Source organism: Atractosteus spatula, chromosome 4 (assembly GCF_055471065.1).
Source record: "Atractosteus spatula isolate fAtrSpa1 chromosome 4, fAtrSpa1.hap1, whole genome shotgun sequence".
Taxonomy (NCBI): Eukaryota; Metazoa; Chordata; class Actinopteri; order Semionotiformes; family Lepisosteidae; genus Atractosteus; species Atractosteus spatula.
The window spans coordinates 6,112,890-6,130,366 of NC_142709.1; the positions used below are offsets into that span (position 1 = coordinate 6,112,890).

At 40.8% G+C, this 17,477-nt stretch overlaps 1 protein-coding gene across 1 annotated transcript; it reads left to right on the top strand.

Annotated features, from left to right (window-relative positions):
- Positions 1 to 4,533: 4,533 nt before the first annotated feature.
- On the top strand, positions 4,534 to 15,868 carry gpa33a (glycoprotein A33 (transmembrane), paralog a). Its single transcript, XM_088913110.1, has 7 exons — positions 4,534 to 4,838; positions 8,118 to 8,284; positions 9,825 to 10,041; positions 12,015 to 12,179; positions 12,459 to 12,575; positions 14,429 to 14,555; positions 15,194 to 15,868. The coding sequence occupies exons 1-7, from the start codon at positions 4,811 to 4,813 to the stop codon at positions 15,354 to 15,356; spliced, it is 984 nt and encodes a 327-aa protein (XP_088769236.1). The 5' UTR covers positions 4,534 to 4,810; the 3' UTR covers positions 15,357 to 15,868.
- The last annotated feature ends 1,609 nt before the right edge of the window (positions 15,869 to 17,477 follow it).

The window sequence follows — 17,477 nt, forward strand, 5'->3', positions numbered from 1 at the left end:
TGTATAGCAGAATGATGTTCTACTGCTAGGAGATTTCAACTTTCCACACACACATTGGGATATTGTATTAGGGAATATGGAAGCTGAAATTGATATGGTTGAGACGGTTGCCTCTGAACCTAGCTAGGAAAGATCATAAATTACCTAATATTTCATTTAAGAAAGGAAGATAATTAAAAATAACCGAGGTGATAGAGCCACTTGGAAACGGTGACTTTCGGTATCTTTTGATGTTTGTTTTACGAGGTAGTCTCTGAAATGCTGAATCTAAAGAGTGGTTTTATAATTTTAGGAAAGCAGACTGCGAAGGCACGGTATGAGGCAGAGATTACAGGCAGTGAACTGGGAACCTGCGGATACGCAGTCAACGGTAGAAAGCTGGTCCTGACATGTAAGACATTTCAAAAGTCAAAACGGTTCAAAGCGATTTAATTAGACTTCAGAATGAATGGTGTAACGGGAGCATTTGGACACAAGGTGCAATCAAAATCAAGAACAGCAGGTAGCTCTTCACGCAAAGGGCTGTGGGAGTATGAAACAAGCCCCCCAGCCAAACTGGAGCTGGTACTCTGGACGAGATTACTTAGCTACTAAATGAGTTAGACAGGCTCAGTGGCATCCACTTGTTTGATAGTGTTCTTATATCTCCTGTACGTAATTCTTTCAGTGGACAAAAGGTTTGTATCTTTAGAGACAGTTTATTTGTGATGTATGAGAGCAACATCTAAGCTTTCATTGAAAGCAATGAACATGTCCCATGATCTCATGTGCAGCCTCATTTTCTTACTTTATCCAACATGTATTTTTGTATGTGCTGCAACTGAGCGTTTGATCTATAATTTTCTAAAGACTGTGCTCATCAGCTGAGAAGCAAATGGCAAGGCTGTGCAGAACATGACTGCATTATGGAAATTTCAGTTAATCTACAATATCACAGAAATGGAATCAGTGCCCCCTCTATAATCACCAGAGTGATTATTAGTCACTCTAATAATGTTAAAATGTGGTGCTCCAGTATTATTTAGTGCTAACAAGCACTTAAAATGTCTTTACTGTTACTTCTGAACCATAAAATTGTGTAATTTCTACATTTCTCAGTGCAGTTTGTTTGGTGTTATCAGGAAACTCATTCAGGGTTTTTATTTGTGTCCAACTTTCTAACAATTTCAACACTAGTGCAACACGATCGATATGTCCAATTAATCCAAGAGTGTATACTTGAACTGACGTGATTACAAATAAAATACTAACAGGTTGCACTTTTCAGTCAGGTTTGTTATTATTAAAGGGGGGAGAAAGACAATGCTGAGGCCTTCCTCCTCTGCCCTCTGTCCCTTGGTGTTCGAGTCCTCTCCAGGTGCCAGACACTGAAATTCCTTCCTTCTCTGTGGTCTTAAGTTCTCTGACTGGACCTCTTTAACTCCTCCTTCATGACCTATTCTCCGGGAGAGGGGAGGAGGTGTTTCTTTAGCATCTAGGGTTGTGGGCAGAGCCGGCTGCTCAGGGCTCAGTGATCAGCTAGCTGTACACAGATGGCCAGGTGTAATGATACACTGTGTATCTGCACCCTGCTCCAGAGCCCTCAGGCCAGTCTCAGGCAGAGTTAAACCTGCCTTGCCACCCCACATGTCCCCTCTGAACGGTGTGGTAATGAACATGTGTCTGTGCCAGGACCTTCGATCAATTAGCAACAAGAACAAGGAAATACAATTGCACTACCCTTACTGAGACACTGGTCATTATGCACAACTCCAAATCAATACAGCTGTTGACACCTGGTGCACCCACACCCATTCCTTTCACTCTGTGATACAAACTTCAGAACACACTCACCAGGCTGCAGTTCATTGAAATTGGTCTTGTCTAGAGAGAAAAATGCGTCACATTCCTGTCAATGTTGTTTGATGTTGGGCATTAGAGACCTATCTTGATACACTTCATTGTCAATGTGCAATAAACCTCAAGGTGGTATAAGTCAGTCACTGCTTGTTACACAACGTTTTCATTTACCTGCCACTATAAATGTCTTTAGTCAGCATAGTAAGGATCTGAACACAGAGCAGATGTAGTGGAGCTAGTTCGGATACGGTGACGTCATCTCCCTCCCTGCGTGTAGCAGGGACCTCAGCTGCCTGGGCTGCGGGAGGTCTCCTTTAGCTCATGCGGCTGGCTCCCTGTTGCGTTACGCCAGAGACCCGGGTTCGCGCCCCAGGTGTAGCTGGACAAATCGCCGGGGTGGAGTGGCAAGGGCACAAGCCCGTGCAGAACCACGACTGTCACACAGACATGTCAGCTGGCATTGATTAATTTATTCATCCTTGGTTTAGATTCATTTTCCTACGATGTATATTGATACAGCAATACAACAAGAATGTACTGGATCAATCAAAAGAGAAAACAGATATGGTCATCTTGTACATGCTGATCTTGTGCATGTTAGATATCTGGCACTGAAAGTGTAACGGGAGCCGGTCCAGGCTCCCGCGAAGCGTCGTTCAGGACCCTGTGAAGACGGTACAATCCGGAAGTAAGTGGAAAAGGTCATCGGGGTGGAGACGAAGAGTATAAGGACGGGTTGACAAACAGGGGAGTGTGACGATGGTGATCCGATGCTCGGGGGGCGTGGCAATGGCAAACAAGTTCAGGCAGTCCAAAGTCCAAAACCGGGTGTTCCATCAAAGATGAAACAAACACAGTTAAAAACCCGGAACGGGATCCAGAACAGGGACAGGGAATAAAACTAAAATAACGAGGCCAGGCGCTCAGAGCCCCAGACTCAGACGGTCAGGACGCCGTGATGAAGCCGATGCCGTCGGGTCTCTCCTGGACCCGCTTGTAGGCGGGCTTCCGGGTGTCCCTCTCCCAGTGCTGAGCCAGGAGTAGTGAGAGCGCCAGGCTGAAATAAGGAGACAGAACAGGGGGCAGGCGCATGGAATCAACTGAACTACGAAAGGGCCGGAGCGCCCTTAAGAGGAGGGATTACGATCGTGACAGAGAGAAAAGCATATTTCACACGGGGAAGAAGCTGCAGCTCTGTGGCTTTCACTGACTTCATTTGAAGAGACACATGACCTGACTGATAGCAGCCCCTTGTGCGAGTGCTATACAGTATAAGCCCAAGCGGTAGAGTAGGGATTAGTTAAGGCATCTGAATATTTCAATCGTAATTTCCAAGATGTAGGATGTATACAATGTATTTCCTTGAGCATGTGTGATTTATTAATAATGGATATTTTATATTGAATACACTATATATTATACAGCCTTAGAAATTATATATGCATCAAGCCTTAGAAATTAGTAACCAGATGCAGCTGCATCTGTAATGCAGTAAAAAAAAAACTGTGAAACAAAGTAAACTAAAAAGAAAGCAAATGGAATTGCTTCCCAGATGTAGCACAGGTATTTCACTGATCATTTAAAATTATCTGCTTTACATCTCTGGCCATTTCATTCGGGCAGGGCACATTTTCACCTGCAGTTTACACATCAACAGGAGGCTTTTATCTTCTGAATGGATTTCACGAGTGTGTACAGCTGCTGAGAACACTCTCCGTCATTTCGTTTTCACTGTGGTAAATACCCGTGAATGTAAAGTGTTAAATTTCTCACTAAAGGAAACGGAGGCAGTCGTTTGAAAATAGTGCTGGCCAGTCCCTGTGGCTTTTACCTTTCCCAGAATGCCATTTTGTCCATTATCGGACATTTTCATTCCTGCTGGAATGTCCTCATTAGTACATTTTGCATCAAAAATGCTACTGTATGTGTGAACTTGTCCGAGTTTCAGAACTTGCCTTTATTCTGGCCTGGTCTCTGAAACTTTCCTCGAACAGAGTTTACACGTGATGTAAATTTAGCTTCATTTTTTTGTGGCTATGAATTTCATTTTCACCTGCTGTTAAACGAGACATTATTTTCAGCAGAATGGAGATGGTGTGTAACATAGCTATTTAAAAGGGGGGAAATGCATATCACTAAACTGGAATCTGGTCCACCTTTGGTGTTTGCTAATGATCATTGAAGGGAATATGCCGTTACAAGTTACAAGTTGTGAAAACACAGAGGCGTTTTATTTATATTTACGTTCAATGTGAATTGTGGGAGAAAGCGTAATGGAGAAATGCTTGAGAAGTAATTGCGACACGTAGAGTATGATGAACACAATATTGTGAAGTGCTTGGTGTTCACAGCACCATAGAAACGGGGATGAGACGACATGCATCTCAGGACTTTTCCTTTTGAGACTTTCTTTTTTTTAAAAAAAAACACGTTTTTTATTTGTTCTATTTATGAGGCTGACGTCTTTATATCCCTGGCTACCAAAATGTATGCAGCGGGATATTTTACTGAAGCAACCTGACAGAAATGCCGCGCTGTGTTTCTGTCACCTGTCTCACACGACGCCGGAGTTTGAACCGACAGCCGCTTACTGAGGCTGCTGGTGTCCTCACCTTTAATCATCTCCGCCGGCGGAAAACAAATTCTCATTTACAATCACTACCTAAAGTACTAATACCTCTGCTCACCACTAGTATCCTGATACTCAAGCAAGTTCGCATGGCGCCATGATTCGCGAGCACCGTCACGAAAAGGCCGATACAGGTGGGGACGCTGGCGGTGGGAGGACACAAACAAGGAAGAGGTTCATTAATATGTGATTGGACAAGACAACCTTTTAACTTGTTCGAAGAAAGTCCCGGAAGAACGGCGGGTTTCGAAAAATTTCGTATTAGGCCACGAAAAGGCTTACAGAGAAGATACGTAAAGCACTATTGTTCCATTTTACGTATTTATAAAACAACAAACAGCAATGTTCGGAGCATTAATTATATCGACAGGTATGTGTTTTTTTACGTCTTATGTAACCTTGCTTACCTGGGACGAGACACACCTATGTACGGAAAGATCAGCAACGCTACATGTTCCCATTGAACTGTACCTGATCAGAAACCGTGCATGAACTCTATTTCTATTCAGACTAATCAAGTAGAGACGGTTCGGTTTTTTTTTAAAAAAGTAATCATCAATGCTCAGATTTTATTGCACTATCAGAGCTATATTTCGTTTTCGTTTTTTATTTTTAACAAAAATCAGACATTGTTATAAGGCGTGGCTAGCGTCTTTCCCGAAGTTTGTATTATAAGAATTAGGGGGAAACGTAGCATTAGTTATAAAGTCTAATGAATGTGACCTGACACTATTGTAAAATAACGTAGTCAAATTAAGACCCATTTTCGTTTATAATGTGCAGGCTGCGGTCTTCAATATGTCATTTTATTTACGGGAAGGGAGTTATTGTCTTACCTGCAGTAAAAACTGTGCTGGTACTACTAAGCGGACTAATACTTCCGAATGAGGTTTTTAATCGAGGTTTGTTTCGCCCGTTTAATGTGTTTAAATATTTTTTGTTCTAAAATTAAGTTTTTTTTTGCGTGGATTTTAAAAAAAGGTTAATATCGTTAACCCTTTTGTATTGGTTCTGTTAGGGGAGAAACATCTTTGGGGGTTTTCGGTCATTCTATCGGAACAAAACTGAACAGTGACTCTAATCTAACCATTTATATTCAGGATTTTCTTTTGACTGAGCACTTACAATCCAGTTACATAAAAATACTTTATAACAGACAGCGACCCCGCTCTGTGATTTATATCTTGCTCTCAGATGTTAGGTATCTGAAATCCTTGATAGCATTTAGCGAGCGCACTTTTTATTTGTAAAAATGCCGTTTATTGTAACATTTAGTTAAAATACTTTTGAGGAATGACTATCCCATAGTTGTTTCGCAATCAAAATGTTTCACTCCCATCACAATTAAAGCGCGATTGTAAAGTGATTAGCAAACTAGCATTTTAACGTTGTTGTTGTTGTTTTAATCTTCGTGGCCGATTATCTCAGTGACCTGTGTTATTAATAGCTGACGAGATCGGTCGTTTGAAAACATTTTTATTTATAATGAGGAATTTGAGTTTTTGGGGAAATGTGTTGAACGTGTGAAACCCGTTCCTAACTTCTGCATTCAAGTTCTATATTGTAGTTGTATTTCTATAATATATTTGTGGCTGAAAATGCATGGATGTTTATTTTTTTTTACACACGAGTCAAATTTTTCTACGTATATAGGCGTATGAAATACTTGGGAAGAAAAGCAGTAGACGTTTAATCTGTAGATAGGGTAGTAACATTGGATTAACTCATCTCTACTTCATATATTTGAATTTTTTTTAAAAAATCAACAGTTGTCACCGGACGGATTGTATTATTTTTAAAAAAACAAATCCCTTAACATGAAACATAACTTCTGACTTCCATTATTTCCTGGGCTGTCTTCACTCAACGGTGCGGTACAGATTCCTTTTGCACTTTGTTCCAACCTGAAGCACGTCGAGGACCTGGGCTACAACACCGAGAATGAACTTTAGCATTTTACAAATTATCATTTTCGATTCGAATGTAGTGTCACTTTACAATGGCAGCTAAGCAAGATGGCTGCTTACAGAGACTTGCCTATGTAAAACATCATTTCTGCCAGTGGCACAACGGTCAGGTTTGAGGTCTATGTAATAAAGCACTTCGCCTGTTAGTACTAAGTGTTCATCTAAATCATTCATTTCCTTTGTAAAGTTGACCATATTGTTAAAATGTTTTCTTTAAAATTTTACAGAAATAACTCTTGTATCTTCTTAAAAATTCATCCGACCTGCTATTGCGGGGATAGTTTACATAATAAACTCACTTTTCACCACTGTATTTCAGTTAAGCATGTGCGTGTTGTGACAGACCCGAGGAAAGGGGAGGAGGAACTGATTGGCGCTCAAATGAAATTGAGATTATTTGCTAAAGGCTGTCTGTCCCCTTGGCTGTTAAAAAGACTTATTTTTTTATTTTAATTTCAGTTCACATGACTTTCCTTTTAAGGAAGTTTAAGTTCAATTCTGTTTGCTGGACAGTTCTCTAAAATAAAAAAAATAGTCATGCTTATCGATAGAAAATACTTCTATTTCACGCAGGCCCATTCAGTGTGTTATTTAAAAGAAGGGACAAAGCGATTATTATATAAGAAGACTATTTTCCTGTGTCACTTCATTTCTTTGATTCAGTTCCTGCTTTGTGGTATACGTACAGTACTTATATTAGTATTTGTGCATCAAATATCACCACAAGGCTGTATTTTTTAAAAAAAAAAACTAAATGAGTGGTGGTCATTAGCAAGGAGGAAAGCCTAAAGCCTATACTGGAAAAAAATAAGCTGTAGACTGCAAAACGTACATCAAGATACTGCAAGCAAACGCCAAAGAAAACGAATGTGTACAGTTCATGAACCCTCTATCGTGCTGATAGCATTTAAGCCATTCTAGCTGTGAGGTTTAAGCAAATGAAATTGACTTGACTGTAGAACAAGGTTTTGTTAGATGGCTGTGTATTTTTTTTACATTATTACATTTCAGCGCATGAAACACGACTGCATTCTGAGCGGATATTGTGATTAATACCAGATAGTAGTTAAAGTTTCCAATCACTGAACAAGACAAGACTCATTATTACTCCATTTTAGTCCTGATAGTATTAAACATTAAAGTGTATCACATGTTTTCCTACTAGCAGAGAAGCTGTTCATAAGGTATTTATAAAAAACTGACATTTGCATGTCCATAAATCTTTTAAAATGTCCTGTAGACTATAGCCTGATCTGTGCCAGTCAGGGGTTGTTAGTGGGACAGAGGGCTGAGAAATACCACACAGAGTCCTGGTCATGACACCTCTAGGGATAAACCACAATCTGACACCCGAAGAAGGCTCCACAGCCAAAACGTTGTTTCTTTTCTTCTCGTGGAATAAACCTTTACTTGGTCCTAAACCACAATCTGTCGTTTGAACAATTCCGACACTTTCCATATTAGAAATTCTGCTGCAAAACATTTTAAGCAAGTGGCACAGGATATGAATACTTATACAGAAAGTTGTATTCATAACATGCTAATTTATTTTCTATGAAATGTAAAAGCTGATGGCGATATTGAGCTCTTTAACTTTTATTTGTATTTTGCTGGCTTCCTTTCTTGGGATGTTCCCTAAAAGGCACTGTGTTTTCTTTTTCTCCATTGTCTTTTCCTTCTAGTGTTATCTGCAGCCTGGGCCATAGAAGTGATCACTCCAAAGGATACGTATGATGCAGCCAGGGGTGGCAATATTACCATTCCCTGCAGCTTCAAGTCCACTGTCGCCAATTTAAATAACATGGTCCTCTCTTGGCTTTATCTCACAAATGACCCTAATGGCGAAGATGTAAGTAACCGTGCATGAGGGGGCATTTGCTTTTCATCGACTGCATTCCCTATCTCGTAACGCGTGGACAGAAGGATGTTTCCCTTGCCTTTATGAAACTGATAGTTATTTTAGTCATTATTCATTCACTCAATATTTAGAAGGCTGACTTGTGATGCGCAGCATGGTGTGTGTGTGTTCTTTGAAATCAAACTGCTGAAGGTGATTCTGCCTGCCTGCCTCCAGTTTGTGGAGGACATGTGAGAAGCACCTTTAGTGGTTGGGAGAAATGCTTCTTAAACATCAAATTCATAACAGGTTCACAGAAAGAGAAAGCCTTCGATTTAGGCCGTTGTGTCAGGGAGCTCTGCTGGCGATCGCTTGCATTTGAGTAATTGCTCAACACTCACCGGTCTTCATATTGGGAAAAATAAATAAGTGGGGAGATTTAGCAGGTCATGCCTGAAGAGATCCTGTGAAAATCTGCTATGGGTTACTGTTTTATAGTCAGTGAAATATTGCAAGGACATCTGTTGATAATGTAAATAAGCTGCTTACTCTCAAAGCAAGGTGATCACTTCCACTTGCATATGTTAAGTGCTTCTTATAACATTGTGTTGACTGTCGTCTGCTCTTTTTTCAATTGCAATGTAATCAGAGTCGATATGCTCTCCCTTTAGCACTTTATCTGATACAGTAACCGAGTCTATGATTTAAACTAACGTGTGAGTCACAGCTATCTCGCCATTTTTGGTTCCACTCCAGCTTTTTACCTCCTTGGCTTTGACTCGACGGGAACCTGCCAACCGCACCTTAGAAACAACAGGAAGTCTGTGCGCTGTAATTACTAGTGGAGTTACTAAGCTCATTTTTATTGAGACATCTTACAGACTTAACTCTGTGTATTAGCGGTAGCCATTCATTTGGGGTGGGGATAATTTAATCATATAGGTGTATTTAAATACAAGCATAGATTACTTCCTCTTTTACTTTTAAATCCTAGTAATTACATTATTACATGCAGAGGGTAAGGGTTTTCCAAAGTAAGCAAGACATGTGGACTTCACACCGATCAAAATGCTGAAAAAGAAAGTCAGAAATATACTCTTGATTTGTTAAACTGTAAAATGCTTTAAGCTTTGACATGAATGCCTATTTAAAACTTTTTTAAAAACAGGAGGGCTGTTTTACTTTCTTGTCTCATTTTGTATGCTAATAACATGCCTTATAGTAAAATACAAAATATATAATCCTTTGATACAGATTTAAGTTCTGACTGAATAATATGAATCTTACTTTTGCTCAGTAATACTCAGTGGATATTTATTAGTTCCAGCCGTGTAGAGTATTTTGCTAGGGTTTTTGGTGAACTGAAATGTACTGATTGTCACCGGTTGTGAGGGTTTCACTGTATCTTAATCACAATTTTATCACATGAAGCAACAAAATATGCAAGTGTAAAATATCAAGATACTCTTTATCTATCAGCTAGATATTTTTCTTAGACCATTTCTTAAAATTAATTCTCATTTGTCTGAGGTATTTGTTGGATTTTTTTTAGAATCAATTTCTTACATATTATGCCGCTGCCAAACAACTGGATTTAGTGGAGGATTATCAAGGCAGAGCAGGTCTAATAAGTGACCCAGTTAGTGGAGATGCTTCGATCTACATCAATCGACTTACAATGAGCGACAATGGGACTTTGGAATGCAGGCTCCAAATTCCAGGAGATAATAAAGGAAAAAAGGCAGCAAAAGTTAACCTGATTGTGTTGGGTAAGTTATATTTTAGTTTTTGTTTTTCAGACTGAGTTCAATATATTTTTCCCCTAGATACCACAGTATGCATCATATTTAGTTGCATCAACTACGGTAGTAATTTTTCTTTAACAAGCTGATGAAAAACCTGTAGCTCAACTTGAGCACCTGCAGTATGTCTCTCCCTCTCGCCTTCAGACCGCTTGTCATTCATGATGTCGCAGGCAATGTAGCCCTGTAGCAGAGGTTCAGGTGAGGCTGCAGGAGAGGCACATCCCTCGCTGATTGCTCGGCATACCTGTAGGTGTCTGGGAGACCATAGGGGTTGCTGCTTCCTTAGAGAGCACCGGTCTATAGAGCTTAGAGAGCATTGCTCGGCCAGTTTAGTGCCACTGTTTAGACAGTTCCTGCTTGCAGTCCGCAGGGCAAGGAGCGCAGAGCTCAGCCTATGATGGGGAAAGTTCATTTAATGTTCGAGTCTTTGTTCTGAGACAAAATCAGTAAAACCCCAAAGTATTAAGGACCTGGTACTTAGGGTGTTCACGTTATGCTGAATGATGAAATTAAAACATGAGGCTTTCTTAAGGCTGTGTTATCTGTAGATCCTTTAGGAGAACATTATGTGTTGGTTTCACAGGCATAAAGTACCACTTTTTGCTTAATTAAAAAAGTTTTTCTGAGAAGACCGGAAAGAATGACAGTGAATTCCTGTCTTGACCAGTAGATTGATCTGATCACCACTTTAAAGTATTAGTGCTCACAATGTCCAGTCTCTTCATCAACTAATAGAACACTATGGATTTAAAGCCAAATGTCAGTCATTGAGGTATTTTATTGTAATAAATAACCATGTTAAATAATGATGATTTTGTCAATCAGTACAGAAATACCCAGCATTTTTAGGTATCTAAATCTTAATTTCTGTTTTCTGTCTGCTGCTTAAAATTTCACAGAACCACATATTACAAACGATACCACTGTAAGACACTCCAGGTGAAAAACATTTACTGTAACATGACAATTCAAGCAATTTGATGCACATAACAGTTTCAGCCCATCATTTTTCAGATATACAAAAAATGCAGTACATTGCACATAGAATAATGAAAAAATAAGGAATAAAAAAGACAATGTACTGTGAAAATAATCCACCTGTTGCACTGTTGTAAAATTCTGTATAGCTTCTAAGCAAGGCTGCATCTGGTCAGTACTGGGATGGAAGGCTTGGAGACTCCTGTAAGTATAGGTGGTAGACCAGTATTAATGTTACAAATGATCCAATATTTTTTACTCTCTCTTAAAGTATAAGGAAATATCTATTAGCTTTTCAACTTATTTTCCCAAAAACGAGAGAAACTGGGGGGTGGCACGGTGGCGCGGTGGTTAGCATTGCTGCCTCACAGCCCTGGGGCCCCGAGTTATATTCCAGACCTGGGGTGCTGTCTGTGTGGAGTTTGCATGCTCTTCCCTGGTTTGTGTGGATTCCGTGGTGCTCCTGTTTCCTCCCACAGTCCAGAAACATACTGGTGGGTTAATTGACTTCTGGTGTGAGTGCGTGTGCCCTGTGATGGACTAGCATCTCGTCAGGGTGTATGCTGCCTTGCTTGCCTGGATAGGCTCTGGCTTCCTCGCAGCCCTGAACCGGAAGAAGCGGTTAGGAAATTAATGGATGGATGGGAGAGAAAATGGGAGGTAAAGTAGGAGTTGGTGCATGATTTATGAATACAGCGAATTCTAGGTAAGGCCTATCCTGAAATAGTGCTTATTGATCTTATAAAGTACACAGCTGAGATGGGCTATTACTTTTTTAAAAAACAATAAACTACCTTGAATAAAACTTGAAAAGTCTGTAAATGTGATTGACGTTTTAGCTTACTTCAGAAATCCCATTGTCAAATTATGGTGTAATGGCACAGGAAATGTATAAATCCATAAATGGCATAGAGCTCAATTAAGGTGCACATCACTGCATTTTGCTTATGTTTCCACAGTGGCTCCTTCTAAGCCTATCTGCAAGCTGGAGGGAACACCAGAATACGGACAGAATATTAAGGCGACGTGCTACTCCGAAGAAGGCTCCCCCCAGCCGACATACAAGTGGCAGATCTATGATGTTCAGAACAAACCAAAGCCAAATCCTCCGAAATCAACTGAAGGTGCAGGAGGGATATTTGTGCAGAAGCAACACCGCATTGCAGTGAACAACTTTTAGTTTTACTCTTTGATTTTTATGCTCAACCAAAAGATGTATGACTGACACATTAATGGTTTCTAAGATACGATTTTATGAACGTTTACATTATTTTTTGCACATGTGTGAGAGAGGAAGGGGCGTTTTATATTCTGGGATAGTACCTGCCACAATATCAGGAAGATTGGAGGTTTTACCTCTGAAGTTATATTTGCTTCACATGTTATTTTCCTTTTTATTGTAGAAAATGGGATTCTAAGCCTTGTGAATGTTTCGATTGACACGTCTGGATTCTACGTTTGCACTTCAAAAAACCGAATCAGTTCTGCCATCTGCAACATGACCGTATCGGTGATGCCTCGTAAGTACCCTCGGAAAGAGAAGAAAATGTCATCATTTGTGTATTTCGTATTATATTTTTCTTTACCTTATATTTTCTCTACCTCTTTAAGGCTTTAAGCCAGAATACAATACAACACAATCCCTCTCTTTAAGAGTGTATGGAAACAGAGAAGAGCCACATTGTTTCTGCATACCTTTAGGGTCAGAATGAGTCTTTCTGATATGCTAGGGAAAACATGATTGGGTGGCCGCTCTGGTCCACTAAGGTTCAGCACGATTTACAGGTCTACATTTTCAGCTTCTTGAAGACAACAAAATGCTTCTACTTGTCCAATGAGGGAAATAAGGGTCAGAAACTGTTTGGACCCCCCAGGACTGGAGTGATGCACCCCTGGTCTGTCTGGAAGATAACTTGTTCCACGCTGCGTGGCAAGATCTTCTCAAATTTTCTTTTTGTAAAGTGGTTTCTTCCATGATGCGTGGGAGCTCCTTGTGTGCCTTTTTAACAGTGTACCGTTCCGTGTGATTACTCCAGTAGAAAAGGCTTCATATGTGAGTGCTCATACATACTTGGTGGGAATGGTAAGATGCTTTGTCATCTAATATTCGCACCATAATCCTCTACAAAGATCAGAGTATTGGAGTAATTTACAGAGTGACTAAGCCATCTAAACAAAGGTAGAGTGTGTAAGGGAAAGGCGGGGGTTAATACGGCACTGGCTTCACAGTGGTTTATAGGATACCCGCACTGTGCTACATGACACAGCATGTCAGGACATGCGTGACTGTGGTTATCGGATAGCCTCCACCTCTATGTTGGGCTCCACCCCAGTTGCCATGGAGAAACTTTGAAATCGCATTGTTCTGGACCTGTGACACTGTGAAAGATCCAGCTGTCTTGTCTGTCTGCGAATGGAGCGATCCAGCCAGGAAAACGTCCAACGTGGTACACACGGTTAAAATCTGTGGCGGATGACATTCCAGTTGGGATTACGTGTGAAGAAGCCAATTACCCTGAGGGAGAGCGTGGGAAGTTTGTTTTTTTTTCCTGTGTGGCATGCCTACATTTTCACTGCTAAAGCAGAAAGCCATGAGAGCAAAGCCAAATGAGTCTCTTCATTAGAAACTCTTAAAAATGAAGGTAGTGAAAGTTAATTCCTAGGTTAGAAGAACCAATAAATATTTTAAAGAACAGTGTGGATATTTTTCAGGTATACAATTTCATAAACACGGCAGAGTTTACCTTTGGAACATTTTATAAGAGACGGTGGCCGCAGTCCCCTTATTTTAAAGGCCAGTGGTCTGTTCTTAGATAAGAATGCATTTCTTGCATTGTCTTTCCAAGCCTGATATTTACTGTATACTTTGAGGTGCCTTGAAGGTGCTTGATGTATTTGTGTGTTGAAATTTACCTGTATCTTATCAAGACTATATCTTGAGCTGCTCACTTTGAGAAACCGAATCAAAGCAATCTCTAATGCAGCCCCTCCAAAATTTCCGTCATTTAAGTACAGTCGGAAAGTTAATATTTATCACGGAATTTTAGATGTAACTTAAAATCCACAACTTTTAGATGGATAAGACTTTATTGATCCTGTAGGGAAATTGATTAACTTTTCTGGAGCTAAAACCATTTAGATCAGTGTGAAATGATTGCTATTGGTGTTTTTCCTGGTTTTGCTTTCCGTCCTCGATCCCTCCCCGGGTTCAAAGCGGTCAGAGCTCTGGCAGCAAACGGAATGTCCTGAGGGCGCGGAATGGGCAGCCATGGTTGCGCTCTCCGGAGAGGCTTCCTCAGCAGGAGGAACTGGGGGGATGGGGGTCTTTGGGTCCGGGATGAAACCTGAACCGTCTGGATCCCGTGTTTTTCAGCCTCTATGAATATCGCCTCCACTGCGGGAATTATCGGCGGGGTAGCTGCTGCGGTGCTTCTGGTCGGCGTCTTGGCCTACTGCTGCTGCTGCCGGAAGAAGGAGCAGCCCCAGGAGTACGCCATGGGGTGAGTGTCGGGACACCGCGCGGCGCGCTCCGGGATTCCGGAGCAAAGGGCGTTCCCCCTGCGTGCGGGCCATTCGGGGGCGCCGCAGGGCAGTCCTCGCGTGTGGGCGATCGTACAGAGCATGTGCTCATCTGAAGAGCCTGACGCCGTGTTGTTGTTGCCCATTTGTTTTATTTGGGGCGTTTCGGGGAGGGGGGGAAGCACGGCGGCAAAGGCCGTTCCTATTGCTTTTCGTCTCGGGAAGATCGGCGCCCCGTGCTCCTAATTGCCCTCGAGCTTCCAGTCAAACTTGACGTTTATTTGGAAACGCCTCGGGTGAACTTGTTTTTCGGTGACCAGTCGCTCGCCGCTCGGCACGTGCCGGTATCGGTATTTTTTTGGGGGGGATTGGCAGGGTTTGATCAGTGCCCCCCTTCTTGATCCATGACCAAGAGGCAGAACAGTCCCTCTCTTGCTCTGTGAGCCAAACCCTGTACCCTCCCAGTCTGGCGTATACGGTTGTTTTTAATCGTTTTTCAGGCCCCATTTGAATAAAACTGACTGGAGTGAAGTGGGTTTTGCCTTCTTTCCTTTCACGTTTAGGAGATGATAAGGTTGGTGCCTTGGCCTTACTCGTCCTCTTTTTTTTTTCCTTGCAGGCCGCCGGAAGAAGGGGAATATCATGATCAGGGAGAAGACAAACAGTCCGCTCACAATGGGGTGGCGTCCTATCGTGACGACGTGTCCGACGACGGCGGTGCGCGGCGTGGGCCTCCCATGGTCCCTCCGAACAAACCTAGGAGAGACGAGTACGAAGACTGAGCTCCGAGAGGCGTCCTTATCGGAAGAGCTTCCCTAAGGACTGGACGAGTCGAAGCTTTGGCACAGTCCTCTCATGTCCAGGAGCGATACTGTGTTAACAAGATAGTCTAGCATTTAGTAAATGAACATGAAAACCAAGAACAGAGGAGAAGAGGAACAGAACCATTACTCATCTTTTATTCCATTTTTTTAAACAAGTACTTGTCATGAATCAATTTCACGTGTGTAAATTGTCGCCTGTGTAGTACTGTGAAGGGGATTCATTAATTGTGAATATATAGGTGTTTTATCTTCTTTAAATAGTTTTGGGGTTTTGTCTATGCTTTCTTCTGTTAAAATTAATGGTTACATTTTCATGTACATAGCGTTTTTATGCACCAGTTTCAAATGTAAGTCTTTAATATGTGATGTTTTTTTTTCTTTGACCCAATTCCACTGCCTGATTATTACATTTTAACTATGCTTTTCAATGTCTGTGGTGGACTTCATAATAAAATCTTTATTGAATCTAAGCTATCATGAGTTGCTTGTTTATTCATATTTTAGCAAAGGAACCAAAACAATTGAAATGTATCAATATTTTTGAGAAATTGGCAATTTTTACACTTCTATCAAAACATATTCTGATCTGTATGTTTAAAAACTGTTGAACATTATTAAACCAAACAGAAGTGCTGGATGTTTTAACAGAGTCTGAACAAACTGTCAAAGTAAGATCTAAAGATAGTATGAGATGTAGAAAACTGGTGTATTGTCTTCATTTGAACCATTAATTTCAATTTTGTTATACTGCAAACTTAAATTCTTAGCTAATTATGCATGTATAACTAAAATACATGCATATTGTGGAACATGTACAGTATGTTACATTTAATTAGTTCTTGGTGTCTATATAGGACATATGAGGGACTATCCCTGTTTTTCAAATGAAGTTGAAGAGGTGAAGAATAGGAATTTTGTCTAGAATTTTTTACCCTGTGATAACAGGCATTTGTAGGAGAGGAGATTTCGTATATTGTCAGCATGCAGACATGTAGCAGCACAATGTATAGTGGGCCTTTAATACGGCAGTTCAGACAGTGGTGATGTTGTAGTGTCAATGGTAAGAACAAAGCAAGACTGGTTTTGCAGGTCAGAGAGTAAAAAATGGCATTTTCTCTGAATCAATTGCCAAATCACACATTTTTGATAGAGGATGTCATACCCAGTGGTGCTTGTTTAATCATTGAATTGCTCTTAATAAGGTGTAATATTTTATACCTGGCAAATGTCTTCTTTAGAATTCTTCCATTTTCCATGCTGTTTTGGAGAGCTGTGTGAGTACTTTGTAGCTGCAGTCTTAAAATTCAGACCACATGTTAAAACACTTCAGCTTTACAGTTTCTTTGTGTTATTTTCATATTTGACCAATCGCTTTCATACCTTTTCCCTTATACTGTATGTTTAAGACTTCTTACAAGTTCAAAGGCCCCCAATATATTTGGAAAACATTTCCCAGGCAGTTTTGACAAATTGAAATAGATATAATTAATGGGTGGAAAATGTGGTTCAAGTTATACATTAAAATGCTTCTCTTTTAACGAAAATAAAAATCCCATAAACTGAGGCAAACACATCTATGAAAGCAGCTTCAGACATTTTTACTCTTTATCAACAGTCTGTGTGTAAAAAGAGATTTATTAAAATGCTTAATGCCAATGCTCTCTCCTGTCTGTTCTTCATGGGGCACACAGCCACAAGAGGCACCTGCTGGTAAAACATGGCTTATGGTATAGCACACTCTGATTTCTCAACTGTATGACTCAGACCTTCCCCCTGCTGGCCCCACGAACACCTCTTCTAGCAGCAATCTCAGTTTTTCCCAGGAGTCTCCCATCCAGGTACTGGCCAGGCTCACACCTGCTGAGCTACAGGGGGTTGGGGGTTGTGAGTTGTGAGTTGCAGGGTGATATGGCTGCATAACAGCAATAATCTGAATATTTGGAAGAATATTATTGTATGTTTAGTTAAATATAGCTAGGTTCAGCTCTCAGATCTTTCCTAATTCCGTTTTTCTTTAGTACAGATAAGCAGCTGGCTTTCTTTGTGGTTTTCTGCTTTACTGTTCCCTGGCTTGCTTTG